The sequence below is a fragment of the Ranitomeya imitator genome, chromosome 5 (genome assembly GCF_032444005.1).
Source record: "Ranitomeya imitator isolate aRanImi1 chromosome 5, aRanImi1.pri, whole genome shotgun sequence".
In the NCBI taxonomy this organism is placed as follows: domain Eukaryota; kingdom Metazoa; phylum Chordata; class Amphibia; order Anura; family Dendrobatidae; genus Ranitomeya; species Ranitomeya imitator.
In genome coordinates, this window is record NC_091286.1 from 233819587 (window position 1) to 233845943 (window position 26357).

The window sequence follows — 26357 nt, forward strand, 5'->3', positions numbered from 1 at the left end:
GTCACACAGGGTTAATAACGGCAGTAACGGAGTGAGTTACCCGTGGCATAACGCGGTCCATTACCGCTGGCATTAACCCTGTGTGAGCGGTGACTGGAGAGGAGTATGGAGCAGGCGCTGACTGCGGGGAGTATGGAGCGGGCGCTGACTGCGGGGAGTATGGAGCGGGCGCTGACTGCGGGGAGTATGGAGCGGGCGCTGACTGCGGGGAGTATGGAGCGGGCGCTGACTGCGGGGAGTATGGAGCGGGCGCTGACTGCGGGGAGTATGGAGCGGGCGCTGACTGCGGGGAGTATGGCGCGGGCGCTGACTGCGGGGTGTATGAAGCGGGCGCCAGGCACTGACTGCGGGGAGTATGAAGCGGGCGCCAGGCACTGACTGCTGGGAGTATGGAGCGGGCGCCGGGCACTGACTGCAGGGGAGTAGGGAGGGACTAATCGGACTGTGGCAGTCACTGATTAGTCGCAGCAGCCATGACAGACAGCTGGCGAGACCAATCAGCGACTTGGATTCTATGACAGACAGAGGCCGCGACCAATGAATATCCGTGACAGAAGGACAGACAGAAAGACGGAAGTGACCCTTAGACAATTATATAGTAGACACTTCCACATTTTGCTTGGATACAGCTTACATACCTAGCTTTAGGGCCATGTGATTACTTCTTATGCCTTATCATATCTTAAACTAAGATGTGTTCATACATTACATTAGAAAATCCATAGGAAACAAAGAAGAGAAGACAAAACATTCATCACAGTTTCAAGAGATATGGATTTAGTGGCATTTCTAAGGATAGAACATTCAAAGTGAATCTTACACTTACCCAATTAAAGACGGCAAGTCCGCACCCCTGACTTGAGTAAGTACTCCCATTATAAAGAACCACTCAAATGTGTTGCTTTTTTTTTTTTACCACTGGAGTGGTGCTTTTGATCTAAGGTCCTCGACCCTACTCTTATACTCGCCTGCTGTTGTTTTCACCTTATATCAACGCAACTCTCGGACTCCGACCGTTTGTGACCTGCCAGATTGCTCCAGTGTCTATAGCTGCTTGGTTCTGGCTCTCATACACTTGCATTGAGAGCTTGCGACGTAACTTCTGACTTCGACCAATTATAATTTGCGTTAACAAGATGTTGCATTAGAAGCCTCCCTCCTGAAGGCTCATCCCACTGAACGCCTGCTTTCCTTTTATACTGTGGGCATAATCCTACTCGGACAACACAGGGTGAGGATAAAACAGCGTGGCAATATTTTATTGGACCACAAAACAAACAATAACCTGCAGAACAGTCCCAGCAAAATATCCAAGATGGTGCAAATCTACAGAGTCTCACCCTTCCGCTCACTCGCCGGGATTAGAGCAGCTGCAAATACGGAGCTTCCGGGGCCAATATTATTATTATTATTATTTATTGTTATAGTGCCATTTATTCCATGGCGCTTTACATGTGAGGAGGGGTATACATAATAAAAACAAGTACAATAATCTTAAGCAATACAAGTCATATCTGGTACAAGAGGAGTGAGGACCCTGCCCGCGAAGGCTCACAATCTACAAGGGATGAGTGAGAATACAGTAGGTGAGGATAGAGCTGGTCATGCAGCGGTTTGGTCGATCGGTGGTTACTGCAGGTTGTAGGCTTGTCAGAAGAGGTGGGTCTTCAGGTTCTTTTTGAAAGTTTCGATGGTAGGCGAGAGTCTGATGTGTTGTGGTAGAGGGTTCCTGAGTAGGGGTGATACACGAGAGAAATCTTGTATACGATTGTGGGAAGAGGAGATAAGAGGGGAGTAGAAAAGGAGATCTTGTGAGGATTGGAGTTTGCGTGTAGGTAAGTACCAGGAGACGAGGTCACAGATGTATGGAGGAGACAGGTTGTGGATGGCTTTGTACGTCATGGTTAGGGTTTTGTAGTAGAGTCTCTGGGCAATGGGGAGCCAGTGAAGGGATTGACAGAGGGGAGAGGCTGGGGAATAGCGGGGGGACAGGTGGATTAGTTGGGCAGCAGAGTTTAGAATAGATTGGAGGGGTGCGAGAGTGTTAGAGGGGAGGCCACAGAGCAGGAGGTTGCAGTAGTCAAGGCGAGAAATGATGAGGGCATGGACTAGGGTTTTTGCAGATTCATGGTTGAGGAATGAACGGATTCGTGAAATATTTTTGAGTTGAAGTCGGCAGGAAGTGGAAAGGGCTTGGATATGTGGTTTGAAGGAGAGATCAGCGTCAAGGGTTACCCCGAGGCAGCGAGCTTGTGGGACTGGGGAGAGTGGGCAGCCATTTACTGTAATGGATAGGTTCGTTGGGGGGTCGCGTGAGATGGGGGAAAGATGATGAATTCTGTTTTGTCCATGTTAAGCTTGAGAAATCTAGCGGAGAAGAAGGATGAAATAGTGGACAGACATTGAGGGATTCTGGTTAGTGGGGAGGTGATATCTGGTCCAGAGATGTAGATCTGTGTGTCATCAGCATAGAGGTGATACTGAAAGCCATGAGATTCTATGAGCTGTCCCAGGCCAAAGATGTAAATGGAGAAGAGCAGGGGCCCAAGGACTGAACCTTGTGGGACTCCGACAGATAGGGGGCGAGGTGAGGAGGTGGTGTGTGAGTGGGAGACGCTGAATGTCCGGTCTGTTAGGTATGATGAAATCCAGGATAGGGCCAAGTCTGTGATGCCAAGGGATGAGAGGGTTTGTAATAATAGGGAATGGTCCACTGTGTCAAAGGCAGCCGACAGGTCGAGGAGGAGGACAGTGTAGTGTCGCTTGCTCTTGGCAGTTAAGAGGTCATTGGTGACCTTAGTTAGGGCAGTTTCGGTGGAATGGTGTGACCGGAAGCCAGATTGTAAGCGGTCAAAGAGGGAGCAAGAAGAGAGATGGGAGGACAGTTCAAGGTAAACGTGTTGTTCCAGTAGTTTGGAGGCATAGGGGAGAAGTGATATAGGGCGATAGCTAGATACAGAGGATGGGTCAAGAGAGGGCTTTTTTAGGATAGGTGTGATGGAGGCATGTTTAAAGCTTGAGGGGAAAACACCAGTTGTTAGTGATAGGTTGAAGAGATGGGTTAGGGTTGGGATGAAGACTGTGGTGAGGGTTGGGATGAGGTGGGATGGGAGCGGGTCAAGTGAACAGGTGGTGAGATGCGATCTTGAGAGTAGAGTGGAGAGTTGATCTTCTGTAATGGTGGAGAATTTGGTTTTGGAGGTGGAAGGCTGTGAAGTCGGGATGAAGGGCTCTTGGGGTTGTTGACCAAAACTGTCTCTGATGCTATCAATCTTCTGCTTGAAAAATAAGGCAAAGTCTTCAGCGGAGATAAGTGGGGAGGGAGGAGGTGCTGGGGGATGGAGGAGAGAATTGAAGGTGTTGAATAACTGTTTAGCATTGTGAGACAGAGAGGATATGAGAGATCAGAATATCTCCACTTGTGAGGTAACAAAAAGCAAGCTGACAATCCATTGAGGTATGTGGCCAGGTGACCGGATTGTGACATTTCCATGGAGCCAGGTGACCGGTGGGTCCAAATCCTGGCATCCCCAAATGTATCCATGGGTTCAGTAATGGTCAGTGGAGCAGATCTGTATTCTTTCAGCCAGAGTCATGGTCCCCTAAACTGGCATCCTCTAGATTGTTAAATCTGTGTCCCTTGTGATGGATCCATGATGTCCTGGCTGCTGCCCTATAGAGTGTTCATGGCTGTGATTTTGTAAAGAGTCTCTGGTTCTTTGGATCTCTTGTTACAGCTGCATATCCCCTTTTATATAGTTCGCAACTGTTGTCCTTCAAGCCCTCATCCAGAGGTCAAGAGGAAGGTGTGATGAGATTATCTCGCATTGTTTGAGTATTTAATAAATTTGCATAGTTTTTACTCCTCTATTTTGTAAGTGAACAAGACACAGGTTCCCACAAATGGTCAATCAACATATTATCAAACATCTATTGTTCAAGTATTCTATGTCTCTATCCCTCAAAGATAGCAGACAATGAGCTTGTAGAAAATCGCAACTCCAGAGTCACATTCAGGCTAGTACTAACAATAGACTGTGTTTTTTGACCAATCAAAGAAAGACACATATAAATTCAAAAGTGAACATAAAAATAATAGCATTTGTCTCCTGGCCTAATGAATTTACGTCTCCAGACGTAATTAAGATTAAATGCTGTATAGTCACTATAGGTCTTGAACATATTTCCTGTGTTATTTGTCTTAGAAATGTATGAATACATATGGCACTAGGGGGGTGTCCCTACATGACTTGACAACTTCACTACTGATTGGACAGCGTCAGTTATTTCCTTTTTTGATAGATCAAGAGCTACTTTAAAGGAACCTCCCATCAGGGGCTACTTTAAGGGACTCTGTCAGTAGGATCAACCCTCCTTAGCCGTCTATATAGGCATACAGGTCAGAAAAATTGAATAAAGTGATACCTTGATATCTGCCATACAGTGTCTTATTCCAGAGATATCCACATTTTGCTTAATATGTAAATGAGTTGTTAAGATTTATGGGCTGTGCACCGATCACCCCGAGAATCTGCCTCCTGATCTTATTTTAACCTCTTTCTGACATATGATGTACTACCCCGGGGGGGGGAGAGTGCGGCCGATCGGGGTTGGGTGTCATGGACCGCTCCTGGCACATTTAACCCCGGAACACTGCGATCAAACATGATCGCAGCGTTCCGGCGGCACAGGGAAGCATCGCGCAGGGAAGGGGCTCCCTGATTGCTTCCCTGAGACCATCGTTGCTCCGAGGGTAACCTACCTCCTCCTTGCAGGCCCTGGATCCAAAATGGCCTCGGGGGGCCTTCCGTGTCCTGCAGGGAGGTGGCTTTCAAGCGCCTGCTCAGAGCAGGCGCCAGCAAACCTCCCTGCAGTGCCTGTCAGATCAGCGATCTGACACTATATAGTCATTTCCCCCCTGGGGCAATGTAAACAAGTAAAAAAAATATATATTTACACGTGTAAAATAAAAAAAAATCCTAAATAAAGAAAAATATATATATATTTTTCCAATAAATATATTTTTGTCTAAATAAAAAAAAAAACAATAAAAGTACACCTATTTAGTATTGCCGCGTCCGTAGCGACCTGACCTATAAAACTGTCCCACTAGTTAACCCCTTCAGTGATCGCCGTATACAAAAAAAAGAGGCAAAAAAACGCTGTATTATCATACCGCCGAACAAAAAGTGGAATAGCACGCGATCAAAAAGTGGGATATTAAAAAAACATGGTACCATTGAAAACGTCATCTTGTCCTGCAAAAAAAACGAGCCACCATACAGTATCATCAGCAAAAAAATAAAAAAGTTATAGTCCTTAGAATAAAGCGATGCAAAAATAATTATTTTTTATATAAAATAGTTTTTATCGTATAAAAGCGCCAAAACATAAAAAAAAGATATAAGTGAGGTTTCGCTGTAATCGTACTGACCCGAAGAATAAAACTGCTTTATCAATTTTGTCAAACATGGAACGCCCCCCCCCCCCCCCCCCCACAAAAAAAAAAAAGAAATTCACGAATTGCTGGTTTTTGTTCATTCTGCCTCACAAAAATCAGAATAAAAAGCGATAAAAGTCACTTTCCCGGAAATGGTACCAATAAAAACGTCAACTCGTCCCCCTAAAAACAAGACCTCACATGACTCTGTGGACCATAATATGGAAAAATTATAGCTCTCAAAATGCGGAGGCGCAAAAAAACAATTTTTTGCAATAAAAAGTTTCTTTTAGTGTGTGACAGCTGCCAGTCATAAAAATCCGCTAAAAAACCCGCTATAAAAGTAAATCAAACCCCCCTTCATCACACCCTTAGTTAGGTAAATATAAGAAAATTTAAACAATGTATTTATTTCCATTTTCCCATTAAGGTTGGGGCTAAAGTTAGGGTTAGGGTTGGGGCTAAAGTTACGGTTGGGGCTAAAGTTAGGGTTGGGGCAACAGTTAGGGTTGGGGTTAGGGTTGGGGCTAAAGTTAGGGTTGGGGCTAAAGTTAGGGTTGGGGCTACAGTTAGGGTTGGGGCTACAGTTAGGGTTGGGGCTACAGTTAGGTTTGGGGCTACAGTTAGGGTTGGGGCTACAGTTTGGGTTGGGGCTAAAGTTAGGGTTAGGGTTTGGATTACATTTACGATTGGGATTAGGGTTGGGATTAGGGTTAGGGGTGTGGTTTGAGTTATGGTTGGGATTAGGGATAGGGGCATGTTCGGGTTATGGTTGGGATTAGGGTTAGGGGTGTGTTTGGGTTAGGGTTTCAGTTAGAATTGGGGGGTTTCCACTGTTTAGGCACATCAGGGGCTCTCCAAAAGCGACATGGCATCCGATCTCAATTCCAGCAAATTCTGCGTTGAAAAAGTAAAACAGTGCTCCTTCCCTTCCGAGCTCGCTCGTGTGCCCAAACAGGGGTTTACTACAACATATGGGGTATCAGCGTACTCAGGACAAATTGGACAACAACTTTTGGGGTCCAATTTCTCTTGTTACCCTTGGTAAAATAAAACAAATTGGAGCTAAAGTAAATTTTCTGTGAAAAAAAGTTAAATGTTCATTTTTTTTTTTAAACATTCCAAAAATTTCTGTGAAGCACCTGAAGGGTTAATAAACTTCTTGAATGTGGTTTTGAGCACCCTGAGGGCTGCAGTTTTTAGAATGGTGTCACACTTGGGTATGTATTTTCTATCATATAGACCCCTCAAAATTACTTCAAATGTGATGTAGTCCCTGAAAAAAAAAAATGGTGTTGTAAAAATGAGAAATCGCTGGTCAACTTTTAACCCTTATAACTCCCTAACAAAAAAAAAATGTTGGTTCCCAAATTGTGCTGATGTAAAGCAGACACGTGGGAAAAGTATAAGACAAACATTGACTTCTATGGAATAAGTCATCGGATCGCAGATATCAAGGTATCATCTTATTAAGATTCTTATGACCTGTGTGCTGATATAGACAGCTTAGGAGTGTTGATCCTACTGACAAATTCAATTTGAGTCTTCAATATTTGATCCTACCAACCTTGAATTTTTCAGAGATTTCTAGGGGAAATGAAGCTAAATGGTTACCTGTAATATTCCATGTTTGCAGTCGGGAGCGTTTATACAGTTTATAGCTCTATGTGAGCTGTGGTGCTTTTGTTTTTCTATTCATTGTGGGAACAAAGCTTGGCGTCTCCAGTTTCTGAATGTGTATTAGGTATCTAGGTTTAATGCTTTTATTCATTATGTCACAGCTAATCATCAGGTTTGTTTCTAGGGCAAAACATCATGCCAGAAAAGACCGCTACAATACTCATCAGACCAAAAGCTTTCTGCCTCTCTCACACCACATTTTTGTGACTTTTGAAAGCTACACGTCTTCATTGTATAAACCAAAAAATACCGATCTGTTATAAAACTGATGCAAACGGAATATTTGCTTTTTTTAACATGGTTTTTGCACTGGTTTGCATCTATTTGGGGAGAAACAGTTGTTTTTTTTTTTTTTTTTTCGTTTGAAAAGGGGCAAATGATTGACGATACATCTGCATACGTCTTCCTCAGACTTCAGTGTTTATAAAAAAAATTTCTTTTACCCATTTTTTAAAAGATTAAAAAGCAGAGTAGACTGCTTTGTTCGCATCTTGGAAGGGTCGAAATGGATATGTGCACAAACGTGTTAAACTGACTCATTTGACGTACGTTTTTGCTTTTGTATTCTATGTAAATGCAAACGTGTCCGTTTACAGTACAAACGGATATGCCAAGAACGCCACAAAAATGGTGCGAAACAGGTCCATGACTATTCACAACAATACATCTTTTGGAAGATTCAGTCACTGGATAGCTTCATGATCTGTCAGTTTAAATATATAGAACTTCTTTAATAACATTAATTAGTAACATTTAGAGCCCCAAATTACACGTACCTATTAGCCTTCCGGGTGCCCGCAGTCTGTACATGTTGCTTCATGTAGTGGTGCAACAATCACATCGCATAGGGTTCGACCAGACCCTTTGTAGGGGGGGAGCCTCATGACACTAGCGCCTAATTCAGCTGAAATGTATTGCAGCTCCCTGCAATACAATAAACCCCACCAGCCAATCACGTCAGCATGTTAGTCACGGGTGGCGCATGGCAAAGATGTAATGTGCCCTGCCGGGGAAGCCAAAGTAAGCTGTCACCTCCCACGTCCGCTGTAGAAGAGGCGTCATGGGAGTGGAGGAAGGTGAGCAGAATTGTTTTTTTTTATATGTATGGGGAACATTATTATAGGAAGGGGTCAGGTTGGGGTACATTATTATTGCAAGAGGCTCAAGATGGGGAACATTATACCAGGCTGTGTTCCAGGATGGGGGACATCATGATGTGAGGGGCAAACATATATGTCCTTATAGAATCTAGAATGCCACAAGGGCCCATACGCCTGACTAACCTGCAGGTGGGGGACCAAGTCCATATTTGCACTGTGGCCTATTGGACTCTAGTTACTCCACTGGCCGCATAGTTGTGTTCTTGAGCATTTTCTCGGTGCTCTTCCTTAACGTTGCCAGTTGTAGGTAGCTGTCCATCCATCCACAGAGTCAGCCACAAGCATCTCCATCACCATCCTTAGTACTTGCCGCATCCAACATTCCATTACCAGTGCCAACCACTTACACCTCTCTCACCACCCACAGTACCTGCTGCACCCAACCCTATGTTCACTGTGCCAACCATATGGTAGATTTTAGCAGTATTTGGGTTTTATTAAGTGCAGAAGATCTGATATGACACTGCCATCCAGCCTTTGGTTACGATGAAGTAAAAATAATTAGGCTGCTGTTTATCAGAAGGGACTTCTCTGTTTGGTCGCTCAGGAGGCGGTTCATCTTGTCGACACCTACTGTCTGTGTGAACGCCCTGGTTCCTCTACATTATATATCGTATATATTTTATCATGTCAATTATGGGACAAGTGCATTTTGTTCACCTCTGAATGACAGGCGACAAGTGCACAGACATGTTTTATTGTGCAATACAAATGATGTTCTCTCCAAACTATGTATTTCTGCTTCATCACACATAAGCTTTGAGAGCAGGAAGACGTTCAATGCCTGGCAATCTGACAGATCTCAAGTCTTGCCTATCTTGTAACTCTAGAACAGTAATGTCTGTAAGCTGCCAACTAATGGTGCTTTGGTTTCAATTGTCCAACCTGTAATGCTTGAAGTGAAGTGCAGAAACGTTAACTTCACATTTTAAGTTGTTAGAATTGTCAGTTGATTGGCTCCTATTTCTTTTTTTCTTTTGGACTCCCTTAACTGGCACCGTGTCAACGTCATCGTATCATAATTTTTTCCTCCCTTCTTTCCATGTGTTCAGTTGGCGTTGTATTGAATAACTGATACAGACTGACGTAAATTTCTCATAAGTTTTCAATCCATTTAGGTTGGATACATGTTTGTGTCTTCTTTGCCATAAGCTGTTCATATGTCTTTTTTTCTTCACATATGTTCCCTGCCAGCACAGAAAAGTGCATAAGGACAGCACACCGACCAATGAGTCACAATGTGTCAAGCGACTTTTCATATGCAGCGATGTAACTTGTACAAGAAAATCACAGTGTGCACTAGTCTCCTCCATTTTTTTTTATGGGACCAGGCCATTGACTTCAGTACATGCATTAAATCCTTAGCGACAACCGATGTACATCTGTGGTAGATGTGTACACTTACTGTATGGAGCGGACTCTGCTCTGTACACGAGTGCAGATTGTATAGTAACTGCTGCTATTGGCGCCAACCTCAATCACAACAGTTTTATTTTAGACAGCATAAACCTTCGCAGGGTTCATGAAATCAAGCAAAGCCTTTCTGGCAAAAAGGTAAAACAAAGATAAAGTCCATCAGAGTCCTCGTCCTGCAGGCTGCACTGCAGGTAATGCATCCAGCGTCCTTAGCTCCTATGGAAGCCACGTGGGAGTTCCACCTCTCTCCCAACACACCCCCGACTGAACCACAGGTCCAGGTATTTATCGCTTGTACTGGTCATGTGATCATGACCTCACTGCAGGTCCTCATACACCTGCAGGTCCTGCTGGGAAATTGGGTACCGTGAGCACCTTCTCACCGGCGCTGCGGGTGCTCACATGACAGCGGCTCATTAAACTCTGTACATGGCCTCTCAGCACCTAGTATGCTGGAAACACAAAAACATTCCTGTTTCACATCACTGATCGCTGCATGCGCAGTCACACATACCTCCCTTCCTCCACAAAGCCAGTGACTTTGTCAAAATATATATATCATTTTTTTCACCCTAAAGTATAAATCACCCCCTTTCCCAAAACGTAAATGCTGAATCTCTTCCCCAAACACCCCCCACCACCGGAAAAAAAAAAAAATCGTACATTTGGTATTGCCATGTGCGTGAATGTCCATCCACCAAATTAATCAAATCTAGAGAAAATATCTCATATGATGTGTACCAAAATGGAAAAAAAATGAAAAGGCTGTTTTTGTTGCTGTTTTTTTTTTGTCACATCACCACTACAAAAAATGGAATAAAAAGATATCAGAAAGTGGTATGGACCAAAATGGTGAACATCCTAAAAACAAAACCTAAATGGCAAAGAAATAGCATGTATAGTTCACATTCATACATGGAACAACGGACCTACAAAACACCATGCAGATGAAAAACCAACTTTTGTTTTCGGGACAAAAATGGATGATTTTTCTTTCCAAATGATCATCTGAAAATGTGTGTGTCCGATCCATGAGGTTCAGAGCACGTCCTATCCTGATTGGTGCTTCTGGATTATAGTTGATCATTTCAGTCTATCCGTGAAACATGGATTCAAACCAGATGACACATGAGAGAAAAAAGATGAAGATATATAATGGATGTAGCCGAAACCTGCAACAACTTTGACCAATCATGTAGAAGTTCCATCATAAGGTGATGAGCTAGCAGTGGTACCAATCAACTGAAAACACAGATTTATCATGTTGAAATTCATACTTTAACATAATCTCGCAGTTCACAGTCATGTTGTCGAATGGATTGAATGCACTGGGGAATAATTACTTTTACACATTCTAAAAATGTATTGAGCCCCGAGCTCCAATTTGTTGGATTGTTTTAGTTTTGATTTGTCTTTAGCTTTTTTGGATTTTATGAAGTCACTCTTCTTTTTTTTTATTTGTTCTGTTTAGCGCTACAAAATAAGTTTTATGTTTATAACCAGTAAGAGTGAAGGTGCCAAGGAAGGCGTTTTGCATCTGCTAGTTAGCGCCATCTCATAGCAGCGATGGACTATGTACCCTGAATACATATTTGCTGCATACAGTGTAAGATGTGAGCTTGGAATAAGTCAATAGAAGCAAGGGAGTGTGGTAAGACTATGGCTTAAGTCTTGACCGGTCTAGTGCCTCATGAAGGCATAACACAGAAAATTTATGTTGTAAATATATTCTACTAGCTGAAGAGCCCGGCGTTGCCTGGGCATAGTAAATATCTGTGGTTAGTTATAGCACGTCACATCTCTTATTTTCCCATCACGCCTCTCATTTTCCCAATCACATCTTTAATTTTCCCCCTCACATCTCTCATTTTCTCCCTCACTCCTCTCATTCCCGCCTAACACTTGTCATTTCGACCTCACATCTGTCATTTTCCGATCACTACACTATTTTCCCTCACTCCTCTCATTTTGCACTCACACCTTTTCATTTTCACCTCACGACCTCGCAGACTGTGCCGGTCGCTGGTTGGTCGAGGCAACCTTTATGACATCGTCGCCATGGCAACCATTATGACATCTACGTCGATACTGTGCCCGTCGCAGAATCAGAAACATGGGATTTCTACGTCCTTTATGACATCATCGTCGCTGTGCCCGTTGCTGATTGGTCGAGGCCTGGCGGCCTCGACCAATCAGAGATGCGGGATGTCTACGTCCTTTATGACATCATCGTCGCTGTGCCCGTCGCTGATTGGTCAAGGCCTGGCGGCCTCGACCAATCAGAGACGCGGGATTTCCAGGACAGACAGAAAGACAGACAGACAGACAGAAAGACAAACAGACGGAAAAACCCTTAGACAATTATATATATAGATATCTGTGTGTCATCTCCTCCTGTATATAGTATAGAACTGTATGTCATCTTCTATATATAGCATATACCTGTATGTCATCTCCTCCTGTATATAGTATATACCTGTAGGTAATCTGCTCCTGTATATAGTATATACCTGTGTGTGTCATCTCCTCCTGTATTTAGTATATACCTGTCATCTCCTCCTGTATATAGTATGTACCTGTATGTCATCTCCTCCTCTATATAGTACAGTATATACCTGTGTGTTATCTCTCCTGTGTATAGTATATATCTGTGTGTCATCTCCCCTGTATATAGTATATACCTGTGTGATCTCCTGTATTAGACCTCGTTAACACGTTATTTGCTCAGTATTTTTACCTCCGTATTTGTAAGATAAATTGGCAGCCTGATAAATCCCCAGCCAACAGGAAGCCCTCCCCCTGGCAGTATATATTAGCTCACACATACACATAATAGACAGGTCATGTGACTGACAGCTGCTGTATTTCCTATATGGTACATTTGTTGCTCTTGTAGTTTGTCTGCTTATTAATCAGATTTTTATTTTTGAAGGCTAATACCAGACTTGTGTGTGTTTTAGGGTGAGTTTCGTTTGTCAAGTTGTGTGTGTTGAGTTGTGTGTGGCGACATGCATGTAGCGACTTTTGTGAGATGAATTTTGTGTGGCAACATGCGTGTAGCAACTTTTTGTGTGTCGAGTTGCATGTAACAGGTTAGTGTAGCAAGTTGTGTGCAGCAAGTCTTGCGCATGGCGAGTTTTGCGCGTGGTGAGTTTTATGTCTGGTGCCTTTTGAGTATGTGCAAGTTTTGTGTGAGGCAACTTTTGCATGTGTTGCAAATTTTGTGCATGTGGCAATTTTTCCGCATGTGCAAGTTTTGCGTGTGGCGAGTTTTCCATGAGGTGAGTTTTGCACTTGTGGCGAGTTTTGCGTGAGCCTAGTTTTTGCATGTGGCGAGTTTTGCGCGTGGCGAGTTTTGAGCGGCGACTTTTGTGTTTTGACTTTTATGTGGCGAGGTTGGTGTATGTGTGGTGAAATGTGTGCTGAGGGTGGTATATGTGTTCAAGCACGTGGTAGTGTGTGGCGCATTTTGTGTGTGTGTTCATATCCCCATGTGTGGTGAGTATCTCATGTCGGGGCCCCACCTTAGCAACTGTACGGTATATACTCTTTTGCGCCATCGCTCTCATTCTTTAAGTCCCCCTTGTTCACATCTGGCAGCTGTCAATTTGCCTCCAACACTTTTCCTTTCACTTTTCCCCATTATGTAGATAGGGGAAAAATAGTTTGGTGACTTGGAAAGCGCGGAGTTAAAATTTCACCTCACAACATAGCCTATGACGCTCTCAGGGTCCAGATGTGTGACTGTGCAAAATTTTGTGGCTGTAGCTGCGACGCCTCCAACACTTTTCATTTCACTTTTTCCCCATTATGTAGATAGGGGCAAAATTGTTTGGTGAATTGGAAAGCGCGGGGTTAAAATTTCGCCTCACAACGTAGCCTATGACGCTCTCGGGGTCCAGACGTATGACTGTGCAAAATTTTGTGGCTGTAGCTGCGACGGTGCAGATGCCAATCCCGGACATACACACACACACATACACACACACACATTCAGCTTTATATAGTAGATGTTTGGAAGGGTTCGTGGTTAATAGTAAATTGGCATCATGTTCTCAACCAAGTGCAAATGCCATTGTGATGCATTCATACCCACAAGACCCATGTCCTCACTGCGGTGAAAGGGATGCATTTTCACTTGCATGCTTCTCTTACAATTCTTGATCCAGAAATTGAACTTATAATTTTTAATGGATTCCGTAAGGCGCAGGTGAGTGTGTCTCTGCTATGAACTAGTCTTTAAGCATATGCCAAAATGTAAAAGGGTATATCCTGGCATCAGACTCCCCATTAAATGAATCACAAATGCAATCTAAGCAATGGATTTCTCATTCTGGCTGTAATGCCTACATCCAGAAACCTATATACTCAACCATGGATGGAAAGAAGAACAAACAAATCCATTTTGGAATAAATCAAGCCAGACATGTCACTCGAAGCAAGTATCACCAAGCTATGACTTGGAGACTTGGATACATCATGCGAGAGAGCATCATGATCGGAAAAATAGAAGGAACAAGGCGAAGAGGAAGACCAGCAACCGATTTGGTTTGATACTATCAAGATGACAACAGAGAAGACCCTGGTGGACCTATCCAGGCTTGTACAAGATTGATCTTCCTACAGAGCGTTCATCCAGTAAGTCGCCATGGCTTGTGACCAAGCTGAAGGCCATTAAATAAAAAAATAATGATTACTGTGTAATTATTGGGGATGGTGAGACAAGTGAAAAAAATATTTTCAGTTTCTAATAGGCCTGTGCAGCAGTAATGCTGCATTCTGACAAGATGGCTGTTTTAGTTCGGGTCCCTGGCACTGCTGCAATAATCGCTTTTGAAGTTTGTCCCTCATACCTGTGAAATTGTCCCGGTTGCAGGTCTTTCCCCCCAATCCAGATTCCTCGCAGCCGTCACTCATGGCCTCTGCGCGCCAGGCGCCACCTCCTCTCCTTCATTAGCGTCCTCGGCGCCTGCGCCTGTTTTTTTTTTTGGGGGGGGGATGGGGGGATGCGCAGTTGTGCTGCCCTTCGAACTTACAGCGCAGGCGCCGGGGACGCTAATAAAGGAGAGGAGGCGGCGCGCAGAGGACATGAGTGATGGCTATGAGGCGTCTGGATTACGAGGGAAAGACCTGCCCTTGGGACGATTTCACGGTATGAGGGACAAATTCAAAAGCGATTATTGCAGCAGTGCCAGGAACAAGAATTAAAAGAGCCACCTTGTCAGAATGCAGCATTAGTGCAGCACAAGGTGGCTCTTTTAGTTACAAACGCCTGGGGGGGTGACAGGTTCCCTTTAAATAGTATATGACATATATTCCAGCAGCAATTTCTTTTTGAATAAAAATAGTTATTTCTGTCTTCCAATATTTTAAAATCATAGAAACACACCACAAATAATAAAAACCACAGACGCGTTTCAGACAAAGATCCTTAGTCGCTTTGTGGGGTGTTTCTACTGTTTCTTCATTCCAGCGTCTCAAAATGACAGAAACATACAAAATTGAAACTGCAGACGCGTTTCAGACAAGCTACTTAGCAGTTTTATGTGGTTGTCTTTTTTAACAATTTTCAGATGTTGGAATAAAAACATACTTATTTTTATTGAAGAGGACTTTGGTGCTAGAATATATTTCTTTTACCATAAGATATCATTGGTGAGCAAGCATTGCATGCAGTATCCTGCAGATCTGTGGTAATGCAGCACACTTGTTCATGCAGTGAGCCTGTCCCTTGGAGGTACAGAAATAAATAGCATCATTACATGCCTAGCAGTGCTGTTCCTGAGCCATTGGCATCCCAGTGGAGACGGCACCACACAATCTCCAGTGTCCCTTACCTCTGGTCCTTGTAATCAAAGCCTAAGCATTGGCTACAACAGCCCGCAGTACACAGGACTGGCATTCAGTGATGTGTAAAGACAGTCTGGTTCCTTTAGGTTGATGTTCTACTTGTACTTACGATATCTTATTTATCATGCCAATTAAAATACCATAGATCTCATTATATTGTTGATTTCCGACTTTATAAACAATTGTCAGTCTTTTTTTTTTTTTCACTTCCGCACAAATTGACCTGCGGTGCATATTTCAAATCCGCAACATATCAACTTCTATTGCAGGAACCATGAGTTTTACATGCAAATATTTCCCATAGACCTGTATGATGCGGAAAATCTGCAAGTAAAAAACACACGTGCGAAAACACATAAAAACCGCATGTAATCTTAACATGACTGTATCAATAAAGTTTTGTCAAAGACAAATGCCGTATGTATCAACAACAAAATAGCTTTATTGAAAGCATGACATACCAACAAGAGACAAAAACACAAAAAAGCACATGAAAAACCGCAAGTAACCTAATTTACTTAATAGCTGCAGAAATGGTGCAAAAAATCTGTAACATCAAAGCGTGCGTCATGAACTTTTTCTTCTACTATACGGGACTGCTGATGGCTTCTTAGAGTTTTATATTTATACATCCGATTTTGCTTTGGTTAATGGCACAAAAGTTATAAACTTTATTTCTCTACAAAGTGACAGCTTGGAGCCACAAATGGGACTCCACCTTGTGTAAATGCCGTCTTTCCTGGGAACAAGGATGTCTGCTGTATAGTTTCTGTAAACTTGTTTGAAGAGGTCAAAGTAATGATTGTTATTGAAAGGTGTTATGGTGTCTCCTAATCCTATGCTCCGCATGGTTACCGTGTACTTACGGTATATGCTACCAAAATCTATAATGGTAGCAAACCTAAAGTCTGATGTCCAGCGCTCCCCTATTGTCAACCCTTCGTATACGTGAGCCTCAGTACAGTCGGAGCAGTCATAAAAAATGTGGGGGTCGGAGAGCTCGTTAGGAGTCGTTATTCACAGTAGCCAATTAGGCTTCAGCTTTCGTTTTTCATAGGGGTTAAGAGCTGTGATGTGATTGGTTGCTAAGGATAAATTGTTATATTATGTTTCTTTTTTTAGAATATATTTTATGTATTATAGTGTCTAGTCTTGAGTAGAAATTTTTTTTTTAAAACCTTAACACAGCTTCTTAATACAAGGCTATATACACACAACATCTTTACCAGGCGGCATACCTACCGAGCTTTTCAAATGGCTTAAGCAATATATGGATAGATAATCATTATTATATTTTTTTTCTTTTTTTTTTCTTGTTTTAAGCACTCTTCCAGAGTTTAGGTGCCACCTGTTTTACTAGAGATTACCATACATTGTTTCGTAGATTTTTGTAAGAGTTCCATTCAAAAATTATCTAGCGCTTTTTCAATGAAAAGCGGAGAACATCTTCAGATCGGAAACCCTGTTAAGAATAGTCGGGTGACTTCTTGTAACACATGGAGGCCAAAAATGGTTAACAGACGCTCAAGGGGCTGAACATGTGAACAGCAAGTAGATGTTACTTAGACCTGCACTTGTTTAGTTAATGCTTTTTCAGATGGACTTTCGAGCGGACCTGCTTGACGAAAAATAGTCATGTTCTAATACCCTAAAGAAAAAGCACCCTAAAAATGCTCCAATGATTGAATATATGCATTTCTATGGCAAAACGACTTGCTGTTCATATGTCCAGGGTTTTAATTGTCTGTTAACATATTTAGGTTTCAAAAGTTGTGACCTGACCGTTATTCTGGCATCTTCCACTTGGAGGTGATACAAATTTAAGTCGCTACGCATCTTTTGTAGGATTTTAAACCAATGCCATCATTTCCTGAAATGGGTTTTGCTTATAAAAAAAACCTGACAAGTTAGCCAGAATGTAACAGACGTCTTGGGAACATACCCTCCAAGTGTGTGGACTGGACACTGAGTCTTTTTGCTGAGTTTTGGATCTGAGCAGAATCTCCGAAGCTCAGAAAGAGGTTTTGGCACATATGCCATTTATTTATTGGGGACCCATTACAGAAAAAATGCCTTTTCATATGTCCTTTTTTGGTGGAATGTTTGGAGACCTGTTATACTTTTTGTTCTGTGTCGTGGATCAACTTTGCCAATGGAAGTCAATGGTCCTGTGGAAAAAAAAAACAGGAAACAAAAAAAAACCATACCATGTGGATGTCATCTGAGTACTGTCCATATCTTACTGTTTAATGGGCTGGAGGAGCTAAATTTGTGGGGGGGTTTTCACATGAGAGAGAACGGATTCAACAAGAAATGGAAAAAGTGTTGCAAAGACCAAAAGTAGGACTAGCACACTGAAAAACACGCACTGTTTTCATGTAAGAGAGAAAAAAACTGACTAGTGATGACGCCCTTAAAGGAGTCGTTCAGTATCAGACAAATCTGGGGCAAATGCAGGCAATGGTGTAAAACAACAAACCAAGCCTTGCTTGATGAAGCTCCTGCCTCTCTTCTTTTCCCATTGGTTGTTCATAGGTGACTGCAGTGGTGACTTCGCAATGATGTGGTGGCTGCAGCCAATCACTCAACCTTAGCAGTAATGCTGCGGTAGATGACATGAGGCCACTGAGTGTCCTGATTGGCTGCAGCGGTCACGTATTACAAATGGGATTCCACATTGAATAGCTCAAGTACTGACCGGTCAATCTGTTTGGGTTCAGTAAAATATTTGGGGGCATCATTTATACCTTTCCATTTGCTGGCCTATTGGCTTCTGATTGATATTATACTGAATACAGTCCTGTTGAAACTGCTTCCACTTCCAAGGATTTCCAACTGGCAGTATGTAGATTTGGTTCCATGTTGTCTACACCTGGAGAAGTGAGGAGAATCTCCGCTTATGGACCCCTTTCAACAAATACCTGTTTGTTTTTTCAAAGGATCCACAGCCCTGCGATACAATATTGTTACTTCTTCCAACTGTTCTTGGTAATTCTATAGCAGACCATGTAATAATTGTGACCGGATCCTTGTGTTAATCCAGATTTAGGAAATCATTATTTTATGCAAGTCAGCTAAGGTGTTTCCATCGCAGTGTCCTGTGACGTACACGTCTGATTAGTCAGACTGGGAGGACAATGTCATGAAATGATAACTGTTGCTTCTCATTCACATGAGGTTGCTCAATAAATTATATAAAAAACAGGGGTGGAAATATTATTACATTGGGTGGGGCCCAACAAAACCAATTTCATTGGGACAAAGACTAACTTTAAAATTGTGATTAAAAATCATTACATATATATCCATATATAAGAAGTAATGTTTGTATGGTGCTTGAAACATTTTATTTTTTTTTACTTATTTCTTTAAAAAAAAATCATGTTTACAATTTGGTTCCATTAAGAGTTTTGCACAGCCATTCTTTCTATAGTCTCTTTATCGACGCTGTCTATTCCTGGCTGCAGAATGAGTTAACTGAGAATCTATCAGTCAGACGGCTATGTCTGATGACAAGTTTGTAATTCTTTTATCTGTCTCTTTCTGAGCTCCTTTCAGCTGATTTCTGACCACGGACCACATCAAAGTATATCTTGAAGGGAAACAAAGAGCCCGTACAAGTCAAATAGTGCAAAATGTTTCATGAAACCCAAGTGCAAAATTGATTGAGCCCCTGATACGTGCATTTAACCCCGTATAGGTGCTTCATAGATTGCCTCCCCCTCTTTTCCGGCACATGACAGCTGATCTGATCATGTGACCCTAACAGGAATTGCGATCCTCCCGCGGCTGTTAACATGTTAACAGCGGCATTTAAGTTGCGCAAACTGGATGAACGTCATTGTCTCCACCCTTTGTCGCATGATCGTGGGAAGCTGATGGGTTGGCATGCCAGGAGACCCCTATGGTTGTCATTGCCGGTGCTCATAGCAGATGAACATTTTTGCTACGCAGAGCGGTGCAGGGTCACTTGAGTGAGAAGTCTGCTTTCCTAGCACTTAAGGGCTCTGTCTATGAGGTCCGCAATCTATTCTAGCAAAATCTGGAGAAAAATAGTGCTGTGTCGCTCCATAGTGTCGCCATATGGGTAAGTAGTACCGAACATCCACATGTGGGATATTTCTACGTTCAGCAGAAATTGTGCACACATTTTGGTGCCATTTTTACCCATTTCACATTGTGAAAATATAATAGGGCTTAAATAAAATTCTGATGGTTAAAATGTAAATTATTTTTTTCTTCACTGCCCAATGGTATAAAAAATTATGTGACCCACTTGTGGTGTCCATATGAGCACTGCACCACTAGATGAATTCATTGAGAGATGTAATTTGTAAAATGGGGTCACTTATGCGGTTTCTGTTGTTCTGGCTCCTCAGGGGCTCTGTCAATGTGACATGGCACCCTCAAACCAATCCAGCAAATTCTGGACTCCAGTATGCCACTTCTTCCCTTCTGAGTGTTGCATTGTGCCTCAAAATTAGTTTTTGGCCACATATGGGTTATCTGTGTACTCCGGAGAACTTGCACAACAAATTTTGGGGTCCATTTTCCCCTGTTAACCTTGTGAAAATTAAAAAAAATTGGGGCTGAAAAACAATTTTGTGGGAAAAAATGTGATTATCATTATTTATTTATTTTAATTTTGATGGCTCACCAGTCTAAACTTCTGTGAAGCACCTTGATCCCCCACAAGGTGCTCACCACACATTTATCCTTGAGTGGTCTAGTTTCCAAAATGGGGTTCACTTGTGGGGGGTTTCCACTGTTTAGGCACATCTGTGGGGCTCTCCAAATGCAACATGACACCCGCAGAACATTCCAGAAAAATCTGCGTTCTAAAACCTATCGGCAGTTTCCACTGTTAAGTCACACTAAGGGTTCTCCAAACCTAACATGGTGTTCACTAATTAATTATTCCAGCAAATTCTACATTCAAAAAGTTCTTTTTGTACTCCTTTCCTTCCAAGCCATGCCATGCACCAAAACAGTAGTTTTTCCACACATATGGTGTATCCGCCTACTCGGGAGAAATTGTACAACAAATTTTGGGGTCCATTTTTGTCTGTTACCCTTGCAAAAATGTTAAAAATTGGGTCTAAAGTAAACTTTTTGTAAAAAAAAAAAAATATTAAATGTTCAGCACCTGAAGGGTTAATAATCTTCTTGAATTTGGGGTTTAGGTTTTAGAATGGTGTCACTTTTGGGGATTTTTCTGTAATATAGACCCTGAAAGTCACTTGAAATGTGGCGTGGTCCTTAAAAAACAAAAAATGATTTTGTTGGAAAAATGAAAAATCGCTGGTCAAATTTTAACCCTTCTAACTTCCTAACAAAAAAAAAAGATTAAAAAATTTGTGCAGATGTAAAGTAGACATGTGGGAAATGTTATTTATTAACTATTTTGTGTGATATGACTCTCTGATTTAAGGGCGTAAAAATTCAAAGTTTGAAAATTGCAATTTTTAGAATTTTTCGCCAAATTTCTGATATTTTCACAAATAAAAGCAAGTCATATTTAATAAATGTTACCACTAACATGAAGTACACTATGTCACAAGAAAACAGTCCCAGAATCAGTAGGATGCGTTTGAGTTTTTACATCATACAGTGACAGTGGTCAGAATTGTAAAATTTGGCCTGGTCAGGAAGGTGAAAACAGGCTTAGGGTTGAAGGGGTCAAGTAAGAACATAAAATGCTCCCAAAGGACAAGCCCTTCATTTTCTGGAATATATCTTTCACTGTGTCCTTTGTCTTTTCTGTTATTGATGAACTAACAGATCAATTGTAAATTTACATACATTTCAGAGCGGCACAGAAATTCCCAATGACCCAACCTCTAGATCTAAAACTCCCATTTATGGATCCAGACTTCATTATTGATTTTATGTTTATTACGCATTGTGTCTATCCGCAATTGATGTACAAAACCCTTTCTACAGAATTATTATAGCAGAATTCTGAATAAATCTAAAAAAAACCATTCTGACGAGTCAGGGATATTTTGGTGCATATGTACATAGTATAAGATTCATGTAATAAATATATATTTTGGATGGTTTAATTCCCCATTATGGTTTATGTTTGCGCTCATGATATTTTGACCATGGCGGTTTTGGAATAGCGGCTGCAGTATGTATTGTATGGTGCGTTTTTCTGTATTTCTCCGCGTTGGTGCTATGTTCTGTACTATACTCATCCTCTGGGCAGGTGTCTTGCGGCTGCTGTGTGTTTAGCCCTATTATGCGAGCATCTCCTACCGCCCCACATGGGATAGACGGCACAGCCCAGTGACAGCTCAGTAATGACAGTGGGAAGCTCGGGCGGTGGAAGGCATTCATTCCAGCAGGCTCCAGCTGAAGAGGCAGCATTACGCAGCTCTCCGTGATTAGGCGATGTCACTGTTGTCAGGGTAACTGTGAACAGCGGCGTATCATATTTTTTTTCCTCCTGCGCTGTGTGCTGAATATTTTAGTGTGCTGAAGCCGGCTCCAGGCTTGGGGAAAAGGTGGCAAGAAGAAAATTGGTGGGTTACGTCTTCTGGATTGCAGGAAGAAGAAAAGGCTTGTGAACCGCTACGAGGAAAGGATATCTATGCAGGTGGATATTGGCATTCTTCCTGCTCTGTCTTATGGCCCATGCTGGGGCCACTGACTAGCTCATACAGGAGCTGGTGCTCCATTTACTCTTCTAGGGAATTTGCAGGACAAGGGGATACATGCTGATTTTCCTAAAATCCAAGAAGAAAAAACCTGTGGCGGGCAAAATGCCAGGATCTGCTGCTACCACCCGGCAGGATAGGGTGAAGAAAATTGGAACCAGGCCTACAGCTCCGGTACTATTCACTATAAATGAGGAAGACGAGCAGCAAAGGAATGGCAACAGCAAGAAAGAAAAAGGTAAGCATTGTGATTGAATCTTTTTTTTTTTTTTTTTTTTTTTCTACAAATGCAGAATATGCCTGCCCTTTAGTGCATACGGCAAGAGCAGGCTCACTACCACTTCCATGTATCCTGCTGGATACTAGAACATTCCTGCCATTCAATACAGATGTAGACAGGACAAGCTTAACACCACTTCCGTGTATCCAGCTGGTTTCTAGAACATGCCTGCCCTATAATGCAGATGTAAGCAGAACAGGCTTACCACCACCTCCATGTATCCAGCTGTGTACTAGAACATGCCTGCCCTATAATGCAGATGTAGGCAGAACAGGCTTCTCACCACTTCCGTGTATCCAGCTGGGTACTAGAACATGCCTGCCATTCATTCAATATATATGTAGGCAGAACAGGCTTACCACCACTTCCAGGTATCCATCTGGGTACTAGAACATGCCTGCCATTCAATACAGATGTAGGCTGAACAGGCTTACCACCACTTCCGTGTATCCATCTGGTTACTAGAACATGCCTGCCATTCAATGCAGATGTAGGCTGAACAGGCTTACCACCACTTCCGTGTATCCATCTGGTTACTAGAGCATGCCTGCCATTCAATATTGATGTAGGCAGAACAGGCTTACCACCACTTCCATGTATCCAGCTGGTTACTAGAATATGCCTGCTGTTCAATGCAGATGTAGGCAGAACAGGCCTACCACCACTTCCATGTACCCTTCTGGGTACTAGAACATGCCTGCCATTCAATGCAGATGTAGGCAGAACAGGCTTACAACCACTTCCATGTATCCAGCTGGTTACTAGAACATGCCTGCCATTCAATGCAGATGTAGGCAGAACAGTCTTACAACCACTTCCATGTATCCAGCTGGTTACTAGAACATGCCTGCCATTCAATGCAGATGTAGGCAGAACAGGCTTACCACCACTTCCATGTATCCAGATGGTTACTAGAACATGCCTGCCGTTCAATGTAGATGTAGGCAGAACAGGCTTACCACCACTTCCATGTATCCAGCTGGCTACTAGAACATGCCTGCCGTTCAATGCAGATGTAGGCAGAGCAAGCTAACCACCACTTCCATGTATCCAGCTGCTTGCTGGGCTCTGTGATTTGCATCTCTCTAGAAATGTGTGAGAATATGTCAGTGGGTCTGGTTACATTGTGTTTCTTAGTGTATGCTTCTTTCTTTCGCCTTTATGTGGCTATGAATGGTACCCAGTGGTCCTTTTCTTTATAACGTCTGCTTTTTACGTTTCTCTTGCGGTTCACCTGGCTAGAACTATTCTGCATGATCTGACATAGAAGAATTGATGCCTCATCCTAGAGCAAATCTGCACAGTGTTTATCGGATTGTCTTGTGTTACGCTGACATCTCGGTGAGCATTTCATTTATCTGCAGGACTTGTTTAGGACCCAGTATGCAGACTACCATAGGTCTTGTAGAAGTAACAGGGCCCTCCCTTATGCAGAGATCTGAGCTGGTAGACTTTGTGATAGGGCCATGTGCCCTAGTGAGCTGTCCTGGCAGGGCATTGCTTGCCATATTGGTGTTGGATGGCAGGGGTGTGAAAGGTTTTGTGTCATGCAAGTCAAATGTTTCCATTTCACCTCCTCCACAACAGCTGAGGAGTGTCAAGGGTGTTGCTGACATCTTTACATAAAGATAATCCATTATTAACGTATCCCATAGTCCTCAGTACTGCCAACCAGCATAGTGTACAGGGAGGACTCTATAAATAGATTAGGACTATGCCTACGTCTGCAAGCATAATCCGCTGTAGAGCTGGTAAAATACTGATGATCATCAGCCAAAATAGAAAATCCCAAATAATATCCTAAATGCATAAATGGTCATTATGGTGCTACGAGAGCTTTGGCATATTAGTTATGTAAGACACAGCATGTACCCTGCTATTATGGCAATATGTAGGTCACTTTTCTGTAATATCTTTTGACCTTGATATACGTCTAAACCAGAATAATAGCAACACTATTCAGGTTGTAGTCTAAAATATTCAAAGCCCTGATGACATGTTGAAAGGAATACATTGTATGGTGGTGGTTTGACTTTGACTACTAATTAATTTGGTGTTATATTATAAATATTCGGGCATGATTGTCGCCATGTCAAAGTTACCAGAATCCGAACTCAAACCTTGGTCATTACTTAGACTCTGTATCCCTCCTAGCAACCTAACTTAGGCGTTCTGTGGTCCACCTTGCGATGCTTGAGGAATTGGGATCTAAGCAAGACTGCTATCCAGATTAATTTGTAGGGTCATGTGTCAATGGCCAATGCACGTCTTATCTACAGTTGTGCTCAAAAGATTACGTACCCTGGCAGAACTTTTGCTTTCTTGGCCTTTCTTTTCAGAGAATATGAATGATAACACCAAAACATTTTCTCCACTCATGGTTAGTGGTTGGGTGAAGCCATTTATTGTCAAACTACTGTGTTTTCTCTTTTTAAATCATATTGTCAATTGTCAATAGTTTGACAATAAAGGGTGGTTTGCACGTTAATGACCAGGCCAATTTTTACAATTCTGACCACTGTCCCTTTATGAGGTTATAACTCCGAAACGCTTCAACGGATCCTGGTGATTCTGACATTGTTTTCTCGTGACATATTGTACTTCATGATAGTGGTAAAATTTCTTTGATAGTACCTGCGTTTATTTGTGAAAAAAACGGAAATTTGGCGAAAATTTTGAAAATTTCGCAATTTTCAAACTTTGAATTTTTATGCAATTAAATCACAGAGATATGTCACACAAAATACTTAATAAGTAACATTTCCCACATGTCTCCTTTACATCAGCATAATTTTGGAACCAATTTTTTTTTTTGTTAGGGAGTTATAAGGGTTAAAAGTTGACCAGCAATTTCTCATTTTTACAACACCATTTTTTTTTAGGGACCACGTCTCATTTGAAGTCATTTTGAGGGGTCTATATGATAGAAAATGCCCAAGTGTGACACCATTCTAAAAACTGCACCCCTCAAGGTGCTCAAAACCACATTCAAGAAGTTTATTAACCCTTCAGGTGTTTAATAGGAATTTTTGGAATGTTTAAATAAAAATGAACATTTAACTTTTTTACACAAAAAATTTACTTCAGCTCCAATTTGTTTTATTTTACCAAGGGTAACCGGAGAAATTGGACCCAAAAAGTTGTTGTCCAATTTGTCCTGAGTACGCTGATACCCCATATGTGGCAGTAAACCACTGTTTGGGCGCATGGGAGAGCTCGGAAGGGAAGGAGCGCTATTTGACTTTTCAATGCAAAATTGACAGGAATTGAGATGGGACGCCATGTTGCGTTTGGAGAGCCACTGATGTGCCTAAACATTGAAACCCCCCACAAGTGACACCATTTTGGAAAGTAGACCCCCTAAGGAACTTATCTGGATGTGTGGTGAGCACTTTGACCCACCAAGTGCTTCACAGAAGTTTATAATGCAGAACCGTAAAAATAAAAAATCATATTTTTTCACAAAAATTATATTTTTGCCCCCAATTTTTTATTTTTCCAAGGGTAAGAGAAGAAATTGGACCTCAAAAGTTGTTGTCCAATTTGTCCTGAGTACGCTGATACCCCATATGTGGCAGTAAACCACTGTTTGGGCGCATGGGAGAGCTCGGAAGGGAAGGAGCGCAGTTTGACTTTTCAATGCAAAATTGACAGAAATTGAGATGGGACGCCATGTTGCGTTTGGAGAGCCACTGATGTGCCTAAACATTGAAACCCCCCACAAGTGACACCATTTTGGAAAGTAGACCCCCTAAGGAACTTATCTAGAGGTGTGGTGAGCACTTTGACCCACCAAGTGCTTCACAGAAGTTTATAATGCAGAACCGTAAAAATAAAAAATCATATTTTTTCACAAAAATTATATTTTT

General features: G+C 42.1%; 1 protein-coding gene across 4 annotated transcripts in view; it reads left to right on the plus strand.

Moving 5' to 3' along the window:
* The window catches only part of MAP7 (microtubule associated protein 7), a 158855-nt gene that overhangs the window by 24242 nt on the left and 108256 nt on the right, over positions 1-26357 (plus strand). The window contains exons 1-2 of one of the 4 annotated variants that reach the window (XM_069725966.1): positions 22045-22147; positions 22242-22446. The exons of 2 other annotated variants lie outside the window; for them this stretch is intronic. In XM_069725966.1, coding sequence (XP_069582067.1) covers positions 22142-22147; positions 22242-22446 — 211 coding nt within the window. In that variant the 5' untranslated portion in view covers positions 22045-22141. Of the gene's footprint in view, positions 1-22044; positions 22148-22241; positions 22447-26357 lie in introns of those variants that run through there. One more of the 4 variants, XM_069725967.1, reaches the window with a different exon arrangement.